Raw genomic sequence first — 19709 nt, 5'->3', positions numbered from 1 at the left:
AATGTATAAAGTAAAGGATGCTGAATATGGAGCTGCCAGGCATTAGGAATAGAAAAATGCCACAGAGAAGATTTGTTGATGCAGAGAACCAGTGAAGGAGAACATGTTAGTTGGTGGAGCATGCTAGGGACAGGCTGCTATGGGTACAGATGATCTGCTGCAACAACCCCTAAAGTCAGCGGCCAGAATCATGAGTTGTATGAGTTCTTAGAGTTTTAAGATTGGATAGTTTTGTAGTGTAGCTGTAGGGTAGCGCACTGCGTTTCTGTGGCAGATTATGAATTGTAACAGAGAATGACAAAAGTGGATGGTGTGCACTTGTCATTTGTTGTCTAACAGAGTCTCTGGATTACCAAGAAATTCTCCTGACCTAGTATTAATAACTAAAGCTTTAAGTGAAAAAGTAATTCAGAAATCATAATCTGTCCTTGTACAGTGCGTGTCTTTTGTGTTGTCATAGTTTCACAGCCTTTAGAGGCTTGAAACTCGGCAAGTACAATGTCTTTGGTTTCAGTGAAATCCAGCCAAGACGCGGCATCTCTGTACTGCACCGTAACAGCTGTCATAGTTTCCGTCACAGTTTAAGAAAGTTGTTAGAAGTTCATTTTATATGCATTGTAGTCATTGCCATATTTTAAGGTTTGCTTTTTTGACTGTTTGAAGAATGGAAGTAGTGGCAGATAAATCTTCTTCCTTGTTCTGCTTTGCTTTTTGTTTTTCTGTCTGTATAGTTTTCCTGATCTAAGGCTCATTTTTCCTCTTTGATCATCTATCTCTATCTCAGGTGTAGTCTTCATCTTCCCTGTCTGCTTTCGATGTCTTTCATGTCTTTGACGTTAAATCTGCTTTTCTTTGCTCTCCTCCCTCCCAGAGGGGTCCGCCAGCCTGCCTTCTTGATCAAGGTGAAAGTGGCCTTTTGTCTCTTGTCGTTTGTTTGGTTTCCACGTCTTCCTTGGCTGCTAGATGAGTTGGGTGATAGCCAGGGATTATGGCGGCATGTTTGGATTAGTGAGACCGGGACTTGTGTTCAGCGACTGGGTGGGGTGGTGATGTTTGGGGGGAGGGGGTTTGCTGGTACTATTCTTGAAGAGTTCAGAGAACCTTTCTCTTTTTATGCCGGCACTCGAACAAAAAGAAAATCTGGGGTGCTCTACATCTGTGTGATCTTTCAAACATCAAATAACAAGGGTTTTTCAAACAAACTCCTCCTCTGTTATGTCTGAGAGAGGATTGGTGCTGACCCTGCTAGGATCCAGAAACCAGTTGTAGCAAACAAATGGAGGTGGCTTGAATTAAGACATACAAAGAGGGGATTCCCAAATCATTCTCTGTGGTGGCCGAAAAGCCTGATTTGCCGTTAGGCTTTCGTTCCCTCCACACTGCGGGAAACAAACCCAAAGCAACATTTTCCTGTAAGCAGCGGTCAACACTGACGTGTGCTGAAGCTGTCTCATCTATTTAGGTTTTTTTTTTTTCTTTTTTTGCTACCAGGTGTGTTACTGAGCAAGCTTTTGTTAGGAATTTAGCTTAGATTTGCCACAGAAATCACAGCCTGAAGGGTGACACTGCCCACACATGACATGTGTTTGACAGACAGTTCTTGTAAGCGAAGTTGCAGGTTTTTATCGGAGGCGAGCACAATCATGAAAAACCCTTGCATTGATTATTGTCCATGAATAATCGTAGGAAAACCCCTACCTCATCATAGCCCCCACAGCCCCACCCTGACCAACCCCCCTCTTATTTGAGTGACAAATCCACACAGCGATCTCTCAGCGCACCCTCTTTCCTCCTCCCACGTTCACCCATTTCAGTAACATATTTGGTACAGCCCACTCACTATTGGCAGGCTTCCCCATACGGTTCGGCTTGGTTCGGAGGCTCGAGGGGAAGTGTAGGTTTCAGTGGCTGTTTTGATACAGCAGATATAGTGGGTTATGGTTCATGTGCGGGGGCGTCTGAGATGTGCACCAGACAGGGGAATTCAGAATGGCTTGAAAGCCTGCTTGATGACTCTTTCTATTGTTGATTAAAATGTGGTCAGCTGAGATCTTCTGCTTTCTAATTCTATCCGTACAGCTTTACTGTAAAAGACTGCGATGCATGTGAATGTTTTGATAAAAATTTCTATTGCCTTGTACACCTTAAGCAAATGGAAACATGAATGCACTGCTTGTGCTGGTAGGATCGGTGATGTTAAAATTTTGTCATGTACAAGGTTTTTCCACATCCTTAAAGAGTCTTAAATATGCATTTATGAATAAGAGGAGCTAACAAAATACTGTATTATTATAAATGTTTATTACATTTTCAGAGTAAATTTTCAGCACACAATGCTGCTATTTGCACCCCCTGTATAGATATATATCATTCATTTTGCATTGAGACCATGTTTTTGTTTGCCTAATTCTTTCAGACTGTTTTTGTCTAGTCTTCACAAGGTGTTAAAAAGACATAGCTCAGATGAAAAACACATGAACAAAATATTGCATCTTGTCATTATTTATTTAATTAAAAAAATCAAGACAAAATGCACAAGCACTTTGTGAAAGAAAATAGGCACATACCATGATTCAGTTACTTGTAAAACCACTTTTAGCAGTAATAACTTGATGTAAGCCTCATTATATATTATATAGTAATATAGCCTAAAAATTACAGCACTATATTTAAACGAAATTGATAATAGTATTTCTGACAATATGGACGTTTTGGACGTGATGTCACGGGCACCATATTGGATGTGATAAGTGGTAGCGATCATATCCTGTCACTCAGAAAGTTTACATAGAAATTATGACTACTTCTTTTTTTCTGCCTCACAATCTCCCTATATTCTGCATCAAGAAAGAGGGTTTTTTAATCACTTTTCTGTTTCAGTCTCACTCATGAACTGAAGTTTGGGTTCTAACATAAGAAATCCTATATGAACATATTTAATTAAATTTTGATATTATCACAATAAGTTATCGTCAGCAGATAAGTCATGCGACCCTCCCATCTTTGGACAGCTGACTGTTGATGGCTAATCAACAACATAACTCTACAAGGTAACATCATGTCAGCTAGCATTAGATTCTAGTGTCTTAAAAGTTTTAACTACTTTCCCTTTGATCAGCATTTTGATTACGTCACATCATTAGATAGTTTATTTGTTAAGTGCAAGTCTGCTCATGATAGAGCCACGTCAAAAATAAAAAGTTCCTGTGTTAATCGTGAATAGGGGTGAACTATTCACAGATAACACGGGTAAACTAACAGCAGCACTTACTGACAGAAAATTATGGCTATCTTTAACAAGTTACTGTTGTAACAAGTATTATTGTTGTTAATCACAAATGAGCTATGTTGACAGTTTTAAAGGATAATGCACAGATGTATCAATATCAAAATGGAATAAAAATCAGGTAAATACCCAAGCAGTGACCGGGGTCCACTTGACCCAGTAACTACATTCCAGGCAGAGTCCAGTGGCTGGGGTTTGTTGCCCATCTTCACACAAAATACTGATAAGCATTCACGTTTTTGTGGGCCTTTACATCTTGTTCAATAAAATGTAAGGGGTTGTTGATAATATAATGATATAAATCGTGTGACATTAAGACTGGGAGAATGTCAGGGCTACGCTTCACAGCATGGGTAAACGCACTCAGAGGGTGAAAGTTAACATCCATCTTCACCCCTCCCACATAACGAGGAAGATGCTAGTCAATAATGTGTTTTACTTTCTCTGAAATAACATATACACTTGTTTTTTTACTCATGGTTGCCATAGTTTATCTTATCTACATAATGTTTAGTAGGTTTCTCACTATGTTTCAAGTGTATTACACATCCTAAATAGCCGACCTCTATGTCGGGGGGTGGACAGTGAACATTGTAAAATGAATGGCAATTTCCACCCATCCTTTCCAGTTTTACTGTCAATGATGACGCAATTCAAAGTGTGAATTTTTTACCACAAGGTGCCACCACCAGCAGCAGCAGCATTATGGTGCAATAGACACTGCAACTTCAAGTGTAAAAGTATAAAATAACACTTTAGTTTTACCAGCCTGTGTAGGATTTTCATATAATTAAAAACACAAAACAACAACAATAACTCTTGCACACTGACTCACGTACTTGTCCTGCTGCCCTTCAAATGTATTAGCAGTACATGATGCAAGAGTTGCACTGTTTTTTCTTTTAGCAAACCTGCCATGCATTCAGGTGTGAATGAGTAATTTGTCACATAATAAAATTGAAACTGGAATGTTGTAACTTGAATTGAGCTCTTTAATCAGCTGCTTTTCTACCGTGTAATTTCGTGATTAATTTCCAGCTACAGTTTGTTCTTACTGTCATATGAAGTGATAATTTATGAGCTCTCCAGTAATGGTCTGTTGAGTCATTTGCTTACATTTGGGCTGCACATCACCAGCTTCTAGCGTCTCTTCTATGGAATTATTAACATAAATATGATACCATGCTCCTCCCACATAATCTGGTTGTACTTGATGTTGAGTCTTTGCCATCTGTTGAAACAAATTTGTTGTTTACACCTGTAGTGGCAACACTTTCTTTGCATATCTTTCAGAGTATTGTGCTTTGTCAGAGGCTCAAGAAGCTCACTTCTAATTAACAATCATCACAGGCTGACACATCGCTTTCATTCTCAAACATGTCTGGTTTTGTCTTGTTGTTTGTGCAAAAGTAGATACACAGAATCATTATATCACTGATAACTTTACTTAAATTGTTAACACTTTTACATCACGTGAAAATGAATACTTTTATTATTGTGGACAATATGATCGGGTTATATGCACTGCTCTCTTGAGGTCCTGCATCAGCATTTTAATTAAAATAGATTTTACGATAAATTTTTTTTTAGCTTGAATAAAATGATATCGATGTATTGAATCCTGAATCGATTTTTAAATCTAAATGTATTTTCCCAGAAACGCCAGAATCTCAGGTTAAAGCTCACAAAACTATTTCAACAACCACCAAACAGCTAAAACAGCAAATGAGAGCAGGTAAAAGACGTAAACACAAAACACGGATCGTTTACGTACACAGACACGCCATTGGGGCTGAAAGCCAACATCTCACAGATTCTGATGCTGGAGGTTTTGTCACTCTCTGACCCAAATTCAGTGAACCAGCTAAAACTACACTTCACATTTGATAAACATTGTCATTAATTCCCTCTTACTTTTGCTGTTTTGCTTCCACCATAATAAAATCACACTTCCACCATTATGCTGCTGTTTTTGTTTTGTTTTTTTAATGACCTCCCACAAGAAAGGCTTTATGCTGTTCAGTATCGAAGATATGTAAACCTTTACAAATTATCCCAAATTGCAAAATGCTTAGCTTTATAACTTTGCCCTGCTTCACTTCAGCAGCATCAGTTAATGTTCATATGTCGATTCATGTTTTCTTCCATTTTTGATCTACTGCAGAATATTTTTAACACAGTTATCTGCTATAAAAAGCCAGACCAGGAAAATCTCCTTCATGCTTTTCTGTGTTTTATCCTCAGATACTTTGACACAAAGGCATCTGCCGTGATGCTCACACCTCTAAAGTCTCACAAGTGTCAGCTTTGTATTTATACATTGAAATAAAAATATGCATATGTACTGATAAATTATCAGAATTATAATATTTCTGACTGTCTGAGTCAAAATTGCTCAAGCAACCCAGCTGAGGTCTGGAGTTCAGGCTATTACAACATATTATTTCTTCGTTTTTTTTGGTTGTTATGTATATTTATTGGTATGCTTTGGATTATTTTTCTGTTGCATGATTTTTGGCAAGTTTTAGTTGTAGACGGCCCCGCAGTTGACCCAAGAATCCTTTGGTATACAGAAGAGTCCATGGTTTACTCAATGGTTTACACTGCAAGGTGCGCAGGTCCTGTGTGTGGGGCATTCCCCTGGCAATGCTGCCAAATAAGCCACACTTGTTCATTCCTTTTCATGATTTGACTGTCATGAATTACAGGATTTAACATGTTAACTGAGGCCTCTAAAGTCTGAAATGTAGCTCTGTCTTGTTTTTGGGTGGGGTTTTTTTTTTTTTTTTTTGCGCAAAGTTCTCTTTCATCTTTGTCACTTTATAGCTAGATTTTTGCTAAATAACCAAGGTCAGAAAATCCTAGAAAGTCAATTTGGTTTCTCTATAAACGGTGTTATCAGTAAGAGAAATGTTTCATCACTCATTCAAGTGACTTAGTGTCAGCTGACTGCAGCTTTCCCCAGCCTCATAAATAGCATCGTTGCACAACATTTAAAACTAGCACCATTGCTTAACAGAGAATTCTCATGGTCATTGAACAGTGATCATGAGAATCTGCATATTTATGATCATGAAACTGAGCTCATGGCTCATTGTTAGGTAACGGCACTAGTTTCAGTTGATGTGCAACTGTACCGTGTATAACTTTGGGGAAACCTGCTGTCAGCTGAGACTGAGGAAGTCACTTAGAAGTGTGATATAGCGTTCCTCTCACTGAAAATGCTGCATCCAGATGAACAAAACCAGCTTTGTAGGACTTTTTCACTATAGGGTAACAAACTTCAAATTGTGTGATCTGTTATAACCCCACTGATGGACAGCAACAATTGCTTCTCTAAGACCATGTCTTTTCATTGTGTTAATACACATCTGAATGCTGCAGACCAGCAACACTGCCACCATAAGTAAAAGTAGCCACTTCAGGTCACTGAAGTATGAGTATGAGTGATACGTTTAGCAAAAATGTAAACTCGGTAGGGACGGGTTTCGTTTGCAAAACCACGGCACTAAACTCCTTGAGATAGGGTTACAGTAACTTATTCTAAATGGATATTTCTCAGTCTATTTTTAAATATACAATCACATTTAATTTGATTTGTCAAAGAAGTTATAAACTATGGATAATGGGATATCATTTAGGACTGATATTTTCATTGCAGTAATCACAATACAGTGATGTTAATAAACTCAACCACCTTATTGCAGATTTTAAACAGAGATAATGTTTAATGTGATTGCAAGTTTGTGCTTGTTTTATATTTAAAGTGGTAATCAAAATGTCCTAAAACTTTTGTAGTGTTGCCGACCAGTTTATGTAATGCTACGGTTGCATTAATTCAAAAGTCAAGTCAGTTTTACATGTATGGGCTAAAATTAAGTTTGTATTTTCTGTACATTAAACAAATAAAAGCTCAGTCCACAAAACATAATGTGGATGGAGTGTTTTTGTTTCTGACTCAAATGTGTCTCTAGCACAGTGTTTTCAGAAGCTCAGTGTGTGGTAAAGATGATTAATTTCTATCAAGACACTTATGATTAAGATATATTATTTCGCATTTTTTCTAATCACAGTTCTTGTGCTGCTGCAGGTTAACGGTTAACATATGAAAACCATAGCTTTTATCAAAGGTCAGTGGTTTTGTAGAAAAAAGATATTGAAACTCTAGCATTCAGGGTCATTATCTAAAATACTGCCTACTTTATTTCTATTATGTACAGGGGCTTCATATACCCATATGACTGAGCAGAAGTTAAAAGCTGTTAGAATGATAGTTTAAAGAAATAATTTGCTAAATCAAAAGTTCACAGTAAGATCCAATAAAATGTTTTAAGCAATATTTTTCTACATATAGTGGAACCCCGTCTTACGAATACCCCATTTAACGAAAAATTCAAGTTACGAAGGCACTTAACGGCAATATTTCTGCCCGCGTTACTGCAAAATGCCCGCGTAATGAAAGCCGCTGGCTCTGATTAGCTGAGCCCAGAATGCCTACAATGCCCACAATGCCTTACGAATCATGTGACAACCCCCTTGGCTTTCGTACATGCGCTTCACTGTTCCACTTGAATGACGTATTGTTGTTGCAGTTAGCAATTAGCCTTTAGCCTATTGTTCACTCAAAAGGCGCAATGGGTGCTTCGACTTACGAAATTAATTTGTTCCCGAGGGTCTTTCGGAAGTCGAAGATTTTCGTAAGTCAGGGTTCCACTGTATTGTAAATTTTATATACAATCTGTGGTGCTAAACCCAAATCATATAGGTACAATGTTGAATACCTAAAAAGAAAATGGATAGCATCTTTACAAAACCTAATGAAAATCAGTTTCACCAATTTATTTTGGCCATGTCAACGGACATGTTAATATTTCAGCCTTGCAGCCTTCATCAGAACATTAGGTCATTTTATTTGCGTACACCTTTGTTTTTAATTACTATCCTATTTTCAGAATATACATGAATCTTTGAATCTTCCAGACTGTGAAAATGTCATGACATAAATGAAATGAATAACAAATTATTAACGGTGTATTAAAATGTGTCAGACAGTAACATTACATGATGACTTTTCTTCAAACATGTAATCAGAGGCCACTTTATTAGGTACACCTCGCTAGTACAGGTTTGGACACCCTTTTGTCTTTATAACTGCCCTAGTTTTTTTCATAATATTAACATCCCACATTTACTGCAGATTTTTTGGCTACACATCTAAGATGTGAATCTCCCGTTCCACCACATCCTAAAGATACTCCATTGGACTGAAATCTGGTGACTGTGGAAGCCATTTTAATAATCATGTTCAAGAAACCCGTTTGACATTATTTGACCTCTGTGACATCGTGTTTCATCTTGCTGGAAGCAGCCATCAGATCATGGGTACATGAGCAACAATGTTGAGGCAAAGCTGTGGTGTTCACCTTATGTCACCCCCAAAGGATTTGTGTCTTCGTTTTCAAGGATTCAATAGGTGAACTTGTTAAGCAAATGTAGTAGTAGTAGTAGTAGTAGTAGTAGTAGTAGTAGTAGTAGTAGTACCATTGTATGCAATGAGCACTGCCCAAAGCAGACGGGCCTCTGACCTCTGACACCAACAAGGCATTTTGACACAGGTATACCTAATAAAGTGTCCATGAGCGTGCACTATACTGAACCTTCTTTAAATAGTCACACAGCGATCTTTGTGTGGTGACTGTCAAGGCATTTTTCAGTTATTGTATTTATATGTACTGTAACTTAGACGAAATTCCTGCATGCATACTTCAGTACATCAGTAAGATTTCCGTAATACTCACAGAAAGTGTTTCCATGTGGAGAGTTGGACTCGCCAGCTTTCATTCAGTAGCTAGGTAGTCATTTTTATCCACCAGTTAGTCATTAGTAATTCATTCTGTCAGCCAGAAAGTCTGACCAGCTGCCAGTCATGCAGTCAGCCGCTGTTTGCTGTGAGGAGACTGCAGCATTGCGGTCTTTCTAAATAGTCTTTGGCCGTGCTTGGTTGACAAAACATGTTCTCTTGGCCAGCAGTTGGGTACTACTCAACCACAGGGTGTGTGTGTATGTCAGCAAACAAATTACTCTTTTTTCTTTTTTTTTCTTTTTTTTTTTTTTTTTCTTTTCATATAGATTAGACTGTTTATTTGCTGTGTAAACGAGTTATTATTAATGAACTGATTTGGATTTGGAGTGAGCCAACTGAGCACTTACTATTAAACCATAAACTCTGTTTGGTCTTTTTAGCAGGTGTGGTCATGATTTCTGGACATGGAAAATCTTCCACTAAGCAACTTCCACTACAGAGATTTAAAGATATTTACAATCATCACTGATTACGTTTCTTGGATTTTTTTTGTCCTTTGGACAAAACATTTTTCCAAACATATTTTTCCAAAAATACTGAAATAATGGATTGTTATCTTCTTGTCTGTAAAAAGTACTTATGAAAATCAGAAGCTGGAATTGCACACTACAGCATAGTAATGTAGTTTAATTATACAATTTAAAATGCTGATGACAGGGAAAAAAAGCAGGTGATTTATTACTTAGCAGTAGAGCTGCTGGATATTGATGACTAGATCTGCGTGTTAATTCTTGTCAGCTGGCTTCAAAAAGATCTTTTCCCGGTGTTAATGGTCAGAGCTGTCACACGAATGATTCACAGAACTGTATTAGTCAAATCGGGAAAACATCACTTTTAAATCTCTATTCCTGTACGATATTCCTCAGCATTGTTTTTTTTTTTTTCTGTACGTGACACATCTTCTGACGGTTATACCTGTACTTCTGGTTGCTTGAGGGGGAATCAAACTCTCCATCTTGAATATAACCACCTTTTTTCTTGGCATTAAAAAACAGGTTAGTGTTGTTGTTTGTGTCACTGCCAGAATGCTTGCTCATGGGTCATTTAACCTCAGTTTGAAGGGATTTCTTTCTAACAAGACATTGTGGACAACCCATTCTTACCCTTTTTAATGGTCTTTACCTCACAAATAAACTCATTTCACCTTTTGCTTCACTCAGCAGTTCATGACAAGTAACTTGGTCTTGCTCTCATGAGAGAGAGCGTAAGAGTTGCTGGTTTTACCACGACTTCATTTTCCTAGCTTATGTGTCTTACTGTGGTGTTTCAAAATGTTAAGCAGGAACCAAACTAACCTGCTAAAATGCCACAGCCTCACAGTGGTAACCAGCAACTCCATTTTCTGCGAGGTAAATGGAGTTGCATGTTTCTACAAATCAACAAACTATGCAAAACTTATGTAAAACTATGTATGCATCCATATTGGCACACATGCATTTTTAACATCAAGTTAAATTCCAATTTCAATATTCAAATGTTATTTACCACTATACCTGTGTTGTGCTCCTTTGTGCTGCAAGGGAACTTTGAGAGCAACCTTGAGATTGAGAGGGTGTGTGGGGGCGGGGTGTGAGTCAGACAGGGTAGTACGAGAAGAGGCATACAGACGCTGGCACGGCTCTCAGAAAAAAATATGATAATATATTATCAAGCTGTAATAATATAAACTGTAAAAATGTGTCAGCCCATCTTAGAAACTCATTTTCTACCCCGCTCTAGTTCAGAGTTCACATTGTGTGTCTTTCATAACACCTCCGTTTTATATGCTTTCCTGGTAAATACCCATGTTTTTTTCAGTGGTTTACTACTAGCGCCTCACAGCGAGAAGCCTCTGGGTTTGAAACTCCTGGTCGGCTGGTGCCTTTCTGTTTGGAGTTCACATGTTTTCCGTGTGCCTGCGTGGGTTTCCTCAGTACTCCGACTTCCTCTCCAAATCTAAAGAAATGCATGATTAACTAGTTTTTCTACACTGGTTATAAATGTGTAAAAAGTGCATACTGGTTGGAAAAAAGATGATTGTGGCATTTAATTTGGATTTTAAAGAGCTCTTTATTAATTATGGTCCATTCCATAATCCTTATGGCATCATCTGAGTCACTAAATGCTTTCTTATGGCTCTGTCATACTAGATTACAAATAGGATGGCAACCTCCTGGTTAATAGTTTAAAAAAAAAATAAAAATATCAGTGGTTGTCCGGTGATTGCATTGAATTTTTTTTGCTTTTGGCAACTGATTGTAATTAATTATGGTGATCAGCCGGTCACCCAGAGGTTGCTCATGCTGCCACGGCCATATACCGATCACAAGGAGATTACACGGGTTGGCTGGTGAGAGTTGTGAGGATAAGTAGTACTTCATGCACATAATAAAATGAACTTGATGAGCAAGAATGTTAGGGACAAAAGGTAATTTTACTTGCTTTGACAATGTCCTGGTGGTTAAAGGCTATTTTAGCACTCTACAAAGTTCAATTCCTTTGACAGTCTTTTGCTGTATTTTGATGACCTTAAGTCATCTTAGAAAGTTAAGGATTAAGTAGGTTACATATGCGCTATCTCTATTTCTCTATTTCCTTCTCATATAACACGAATATGATATGTTTCTGTGGTTCAAAGGAAAAAAGCTTGTTTTAATTAACTGTGTCAATTGTTTTTGGCTTAACATGTGTCAGCTGTTCCAGTGGTGCAGATGTTCGATGTGTTTTTTGCAGACAAAGTCATCAACCCAGGCTGACCTTACTGGCAATTCAGTTTGCCTTTTCCTGCTTTTTTTCTCATGTGTTTCCCAAATACTGTATGAATTTGTGTGGGTTTTAGCGTGACACTGCACACATTCGTCTGACTAATTTGGGTGCAGGTGGTTAAAGTGATGATCTAAAGTAATATTTATGTGTTTGAGTAGTGTATGGATGTATGAGAGTTTTTGGGGGGTGTGGCCCATTGCAAATTTCCCCGATTTCTCATAGTGATACTGTGATAATACGCCTCCTCCGCCCCCATCTGCCTTTCTGTTGTCAGGCAAGGGGTAAAGGTTAGTGATGGTTAAGAAATACCACCCAGAAATGTGTTGTGTGTGTGTGTGTGTGTGTAGGCGTGTGTGTGTCTGTGTCTGTGAGTGCGTGTAAAGCAGAGAGAGAGAGCGCGATTAAATGAGTGAACCAGGGAAAGTGTGTTTTCACTCTTGCTGTCACTTAAGCAGCATCTCACCTTTTACTTTCTGTGCTTTTGAACTAAATTGCACTTTTTCTCATGAATTTTTTTTTTGGGACATTATTATCCCCACCCCCCTAACACGGTGTCACAATTATGTACTTTGTTTCACTGTTCACAGTACAAATGAATGCAGATTCAGAATGATCAATTTCAGCCTCTGGCGATTTTCACAGGTTCATTGTTTTTTTGGTTTATATTTTAACACATTAAAGATTTGCTGCTCATAGATGACACTATGGAGAGGATTGTGCATTGTAGGACCATAATACGACCTTACTAAAAGGATTTTGTGTAAAGTTTAAACCAAAAGCTGCCCTTTCTTAGTTGCACGCTGTACATTCACTATTTCTTTTTTTTCTTCTTTTTTTTCTTTTTTGCGTAACATTTTTCTCCTTTTCAAATTCCTTGTAACACATTTCAGTTCAGCTGTTTTTTCCTCAACAGCTCATCTGTAAGTAATGGACCTCCACCCAAAGATGATTTTCTTCAGAGTATGGACTCTTCAAATGCCGTCATCAAAGAAGAAATAACATTTAAAAAAGAAAAGAACAAAAACTTTTGTTTTTTTTATCCTCTTTCTTTTTCAGATTGTGGCTAAGTGGTTTGAGCACAGTTAACCAGAAGTGTAAACAACACATCCTTTTAATTTCGCACTTCTTGAATCTTCAAACATATTTTATTATGTTTAAAATGCATTAATAATGCTATTGTGAGATAATTTATTTAATTTATTTAATTAATTAATTAATTTCATTAATTAATTTAATTCCACCAACAGCTGTACTGGAAATGAATGGTGAAAAATCATAAATAAATTAAAAATTAAACAAAATAGTTATCACTGTTTAGAACTTGTTTTTTCCTCTCACATCTACATGGTTTGTACTTTTCTCAAATGCATTTCTAGGTGCTCAGAGGTTTAAAAGAAAAAACACTTAAAAAAAGAAGAAGTTTTATTTCTGTAAAATAAAGTCCTGTTTAGATGCTTACACATGCACAAACTGTATTCACCAGACTTCCTGCATGCACATAGCATCAGTTAAAATAAGCATGCAGAGGCCAAGCCATTCCTCTTTTTTTTTTTTAATCATCAGCTGGGGTAATCTTATGAACCGTTACTCTAAAATAGCACTTTAGCTATAATGATTAAACAATTCTGGTTTGTTTTGAAGACTAGTACCAATACTGGATTACATAAAAGCAGTTAAAGAGCTTTTAAATTTAAATTCCAGCTGCCACCAGTAGAGGCAGCTCACAGGTCTGGCCTAAATGTGCACAGCCTCCATCTTCAGAAGCAAACCTTTGCTGAGAACTTGCATTGCTTTTTCATTTTAACTTATTGCATGTTTCTGTTTGCCAGTAAGTCAGCAGGTGTGGGGTGGAGTTGCTTCTCAGACCGGCAGTTAACGCTCTGTCTTAACCGTCCTCCTGATATTACGTGGAACTGAATGAGGACAACAGTGTGTGTGTGTGTGTGTGTGTGTGTGTGTGTGTGTGTGTGTGTGTGTGTGTGTGTGTGTGTGAGGACAACAGTGATAGACAGGAAAAGGGCAATCACTGTCTGCCTTTCTCACGCAAAGACAAATGCAAAGTACAAATGGTAAAAAGCTCAAACGGTTTCTCAAAAATAAGTTCACGTTTAAAATTTCAAATCTAAACTAAAAGAATTGCAGTGTCATTTCTGCCTGTACGATGAACTGGACCAAAAAATTGTGACTGTTTTTATGTTAATTGACATATTAAACATAGTTTCTGTTTTATGGCCAATTAAAAGGTTTGTCACCTTCTGGCCTGCTCACTGCAAAAATATGTCTTGAAGCATGAATATCAGTCAGGAAGGAATTATTGGTCAGAGAAGTCAGAATATTTATGACTTTAATGAAATTAAAATATGAACAGATAACATAATTTGAGTTGCTTTATATAAACTGCCCTGCACATTACAAAAATGTAATGATTTTGTAATTTATTATATTAAAACTAGAGGTCAGTTCCTTACTCTAAGAAGAGATTATCATTAAAGCTCAGTGGTAGAAAATATGTGTGCATACTTTTTTTCTAAACATTTCTGGTCTTCAGAAATATGTCTGAGGCTTGAAATGAGTCTGAGCTGCTGTATGCATGCATCCAAACACTACTTGGATAAGTCTGTACTTGCATAAATCTATAAAAATTCAGAAATTTTTTAACATTTTAAAACCTGTTAAAACAAATGTAATTGTGTCTTAAAAATTGTTGGAAAGAATATAAAATGTACTAATTATTAAGGCCTTAGTATTAAGTACAGCTAAAAGTAGTAATAAGGATGGTCATCTTGGCGTGGTCTCCTGTTCATTGCTCTTGTGTTACCATGATTATCTTTTCTTATTTTTGTACCATTTTTAATTTTATGACATTGAGGTAGTTTAGATGAAAGGAAAAAGCTAGTGCTTGTAATTGCTAAAGGAGTTTTATTCTTAATTTCCCATATTAAAATGAAATAATTTTCCAAATTCACACCTCATTTCTTCAGACTTGACAGAGCTCCTTCAGAGGACATCATGCCACTGCTGATAAAGAGATCATTGGTTAAACTAGAGGAGTTTACAGATTAAAAGTTGTCATTTAATCTTTAGAAATGTACACTCGACGAACGATCTGACCTCCGCAAGTTGAAAAGGTTGAGGAAGTTGTTTCTCATAACGTTCGTTTTTTTGTGTTTTTAGTCGTGGTCCTTTGAGGGATGGGCGTTACCAAAGGACGCTGACTCTCACTCACCACGCACTGTCAGAGTGAAAGTTTAAAATTCGAATCCTGTGACAGGTTAACAAAAACAATAAACTGCCACTTTGCTTTTTAACTGAACACACACTCACATTTCCACTCATACTTTCTCTCTTCTTTCTCTCTCTCATCCACCACACCAGTGGTATTACTGTACTATCTGATGTGGTCTCTCTCACCTCATGTTAGCATCTCTTTTCCTGCTTCTCCTGCATTACTTCCTAGTCTTTGTGCTTTTATCTTGTTTCTTTTTGACACCGTTGTCTTTTCTTTTCTCTACTCTGCTCTGACTTTCTCACGTTATTTCATTTTTTTCATCTCTCTTTCTCTCCTTTCTGCTTTTAAATTGTCACATGATGTTGTTCTTCCTTTGTTTTTTCCTCCTGTTCATTAATTTATGCAGCACTTTCCCAGTCTTTTGGGATGTCCTCTGTTTGTTTTATATCGGCACCCGTTTTGTTCAGAGTTAAACTGCAGACAGTTTATCAGGCAGCCTCTTTTACTGTAAGCCATGCTGTTGATGTGTGATGTGTGGAAACAGTGGTTTAGCATTTTCTTGCTGTTAACAAGCAAAAACATGTTGGACTGGATGCCAGCAAAACCTGTTGAGCATTATTGGGACTGCACGAATGTGCAACTTACCCACATTGTTGTGCACCGGTGCTTCCGCTTACCATCATCAACACTGGTTTTTTGCCCTGCGGCGTTCTTGATTCTATTGCTCACATAACAAGACACCTTTACACCTTTACACTTCGGTTCGTCTTAATGTTAATGACTCAGGAGTTTCTGGATCTCGGGTATATTAGTTTAATTTGCATAACAACTTCATTGACTGTGGCTTTCAGAAGGGTTCCTGTGCCATCGCAGTGGTTTCCTTTACAGAAACCTGTCATTTCTTTGTGCAGTGCATCCTCAAGGCCTAAGAATCACATCTATTTAGTATTTCTTCTGGGACCTAGTTGCTTGCATGCTGTGATCTTTCCATATTCTCTGAATCCTTTCATGATAAAAATGTGCAATCCCTTAACCTGCAATGCCACATTGGGGGGGGAAATGCTATTCTGAACTGTTTTCCTGTATAGTTTTTACAGATTGATGAACTATTTTACTCGCTTGGATGCGCTTTTCAATTTAGACCTACTGGTCCGTTGCCAGTTAACTTAATTAGTTATCACTGTTTTGTGTATTGGGTTTTTTGTTGGGTTTTTTTCTTTCAATATTTGTGTAATTGTGATTGAAATAATTTGCATTCTTTTGGGAGTGTAATTGTATATTACAGGAACAACGGCAGATTAAACACTGAGTTTGGAAAACCAGCACTGAGAAAAGAACATATTGTAAATTTGTACTTTTAAATAACTGATGGTATTTACTAACTGTCCCCTCTCAATCCATCTAGGTGAGCAGAAACGTTATCAGGTGGTGATCCACGGCATCGAGCCGCTGCTGGAGACGCCTCTGCAGTGGCTCAGCGAACACCTTAGCCATCCTGACAACTTCCTGCACATCTGTGTTGTTCCCACTCCGAGTGATTGAGGCCACTTCTGCTCCTGCAATGTACTGTCACTGTGATAAGACACTGGCCAGCCAGTTGACCAGCGTTTTCTTTTAGTGGAAACCTTAACGTAACAGAACTCTTTAATGAGAAGGAGGATGCAAAGGATGCAAAAGGGGATATTTACGAACCCTTTTCCAGCTTATCTATATATATTTATATCCTCTTAAAATTACTACTGCTCCTCCTCTTTCCCCCTCAAAAACTTGTTTAAAAAAGGAAAGAACTTTCTCCTCTCCTACAAGGAGAAGCAAGAGTTGAATGAGCAAAGGATCTCGTTCTTTTTTTCTTTTCTTTTTTATTCTTTTCCCACGTCTTCTCCTTCCACTCCTCTCTGAACAAGCAAACATCTCAATGGGAGAAGAGGAGGTGAACGAATCCTTTGTTTCACAAATCTGGCACACATCTTCCTCCTTGTCTTGTCGGTAACTTTTCTGTAGACAGGGAAATGGAGTTGTTTCTAGTTTGGGGAGCGGTGTATCAAATCCTGCTGAAGTTGCCTTATTTACTGCACATTATCATCTTTATCCTTATTGTCCTCTCATCAATGTGTGGACGTGTGCACATGAAGTCACTTTAAGCTCACATCACAACCTTTTGTTGGTTAAAAATACGGATTCATTTGACAAAGTGGGCTTGAATAAAAAGAGGATAAACTGATTTGGAGTTTTGGCAGCAGTGACTGACATAATTCACTGATCTCAGCATACCCAGGAGGTGTTTTGGGCTGACTGTTTACCATTGAATTTTGAGTTATTTGCAAAAGCAACTTAGCAATCAGAATGTCCAAAGTGTTTCTGTACTGTTGATGAATTAGCATTAAATTGTAGCTTTGATTTTAAAATTATGAAATTCCTTTTTTTGTTTGTTTGTTTGTTTGTTGGCAGAGAAAAAAAACTGCCTTTGCACAACTTAAGGTCTTTAATTTTTTAGATTTGTTGCCCAGTGGATGGTGGGAATCTGCAACGCTCAAAACCAAATGTCCATAAACTAAAAATGACATGGTGGCATGGTAAAAGCCTGTTTTTACTACTAAAAAAACAATGGAGATGTTGAATTTTCACAGAGTTAACATTCAAAAATCACGTAGCTACTAATGAGGCTAAAGCATTTACTGAGAGACTCATGGGGAAAAAAATCCACATGTGTTTTCAATAGCAGGTGTTGATATCTTTCCATCAGTACAACACTCTTTAGCTGTTTTTACTGTCTGTTTTTGTCAGATTTGGCAAGAGCGTCTTTTCTTCACTGCCAAACTTAAATGAGCATCTGGTTTTGTTTCATTTAAAGAACTCAGCTGAGATAATGAGACGGCAGGCGTACTTAGCACTAAGTCTGCAGTCTGTTGGGGGCAGTGGTGGTTTTACATGTTCTACATATGCTTTAAATAATTTTGTTTGTTGACACAAAGAGAATTGGCAATAGTGGGCAGCATTTCTTTTACAGCATAATGGCAGTAGCTGAGGAATGCAATGACTAGATGAGTTTGTAAAATGTTGCCATGTTTCTCTCTCGTATCGGCATCTTGACTTTCTTTTGTTTGTTTTGATTGTGATTTTTACTGTTCACAGTGAAATAAATTGCCATTAAAAATCAATCTGACATTGTTAATCCATACTGATTTAAAATCAAACTGAAATCTTCTATATGTATTTAAAGGCTCTGTACGGAAGTAGGTTTCATGTGATGTCATAGCTAGAGGGACATACCCACTCAGAGTTTCTCCACAGCGAACCTGTAGGAATGATTTACATGGCATTGCAAAAATACTTGCTCAACCCTCATAAAACAACATTATTTTATAATATGTGATAATTTTCTTGTTCTTCACTTCATACATGTGGCGTTATTTACTCAACCAGATTGAAAATACATGCAGCTCTCCATACTTTGAAAGCTTTCGCTCTGGCAACAGTGTAAGGTGAGCATTCTCTACAAGATTCACATAGATGTTGCTGAACTGGAGCTCTGGGAAAGACGTCACCACTTACAGGAACTTGGATAAACCTGCTGGGGCAGAATTAGTCCCCAACACTTGTAGTTTCTCTTCATATCTTCGTTTTTCCTCCATGGGGAGATGATCCAAGTAGTCTTGGCTTGAGATAGGTGGTAAAAACCCGAACACTTTTTCCTGCAGCACTACTGACTTTCCACTATGGCCCATTATGATAAAGTAATGTTTTGCCTGCCAGCGTGGTGAGACAGTCAAGTGACTGAAAACTATGAATACGAGTAAGGAAGTTAAAATGGCAAAAAAATACGACTTCCTATCAAACTTCTTATGTCTGTTCATGTGAAACAGTTTGAACTCTTTTTTTTTTTTTTTTTTTTTTTTTTTTTGCAATGAGAGAGTGTAGAGCACAAAATAAGTTCCTCATGTGCAGGATATCTTTCCTTTCTCTGGCTATACTTACCAGATTACCAATCAGGCTAAGCGGTCAAGCAAAGGTTGCTGTTAGCTAAAATCTATCCGTGAGTGCAGCCATGTGAAGGAAGTAGTGTTGGCAAGATAAAGTATGACCAATCAGAAATGGGTCCACTGGCAGCAGAACAACAAAGGGAGATAAAAGTATAATGTTAGAAAAGTATTAAAGGTTAAACACAAAACAAGCTAAAAGTGCACTGTTCGCACACCGTGGTCCAAGAGATCTTCCGAGAAGGGTGACACTATTTTTCGGAGAATTGATTTGTCAGCCAGTGGTGACTTTTTTTCTTTTTCTTTCTTTCTTTCTTTCTTCTTCTTTTTTTTAAAAAATGTTCCTCTCTTATATGGGACATAACCTTCTCCCGATCAGGTCACATCTACAGCATGAGTCACCAGTACTCCAATGAGAAGTGAAACACCTTCGTAACACTGAAAACCCAAGGTTAACCTTGAAGTTACTTCACCAAGACCATTCTGCTTTGCAATTCAGGTTTCAGCATCCAGTCAGTGGATCAAAAAACCCCAAAGGAAACAAAGAAATCAGAAAAGCAAAGTTCATTTAAGCTAAGAGTTTCTGAAGTTTGTGTATTTGTGCAGATG

General features: G+C 37.6%; 1 protein-coding gene across 3 annotated transcripts in view; it reads left to right on the top strand.

Annotated features, from left to right (window-relative positions):
• Positions 1-18281, top strand: part of atg5 (ATG5 autophagy related 5 homolog) — a 49534-nt gene extending 31253 nt beyond the window's left edge. For 2 of the 3 annotated variants that reach the window (XM_082552047.1, XM_082552046.1), the window contains exon 8: positions 16529-18281. In XM_082552047.1, coding sequence (XP_082408173.1) covers positions 16529-16665 — 137 coding nt within the window. In that variant the 3' untranslated portion in view covers positions 16666-18281. Of the gene's footprint in view, positions 1-12807; positions 13013-16528 lie in introns of those variants that run through there. The other variant, XM_082552048.1, reaches the window with a different exon arrangement.
• Positions 18282-19709: the final 1428 nt, after the last annotated feature.

The sequence above is a fragment of the Aulonocara stuartgranti genome (assembly GCF_965226115.1).
Source record: "Aulonocara stuartgranti genome assembly, chromosome: 11".
Lineage (NCBI taxonomy): Eukaryota > Metazoa > Chordata > Actinopteri > Cichliformes > Cichlidae > Aulonocara > Aulonocara stuartgranti.
The sequence above is the reverse complement of the archived record's forward strand: the minus strand, read 5'-3'. Positions and strand labels throughout refer to the sequence as shown.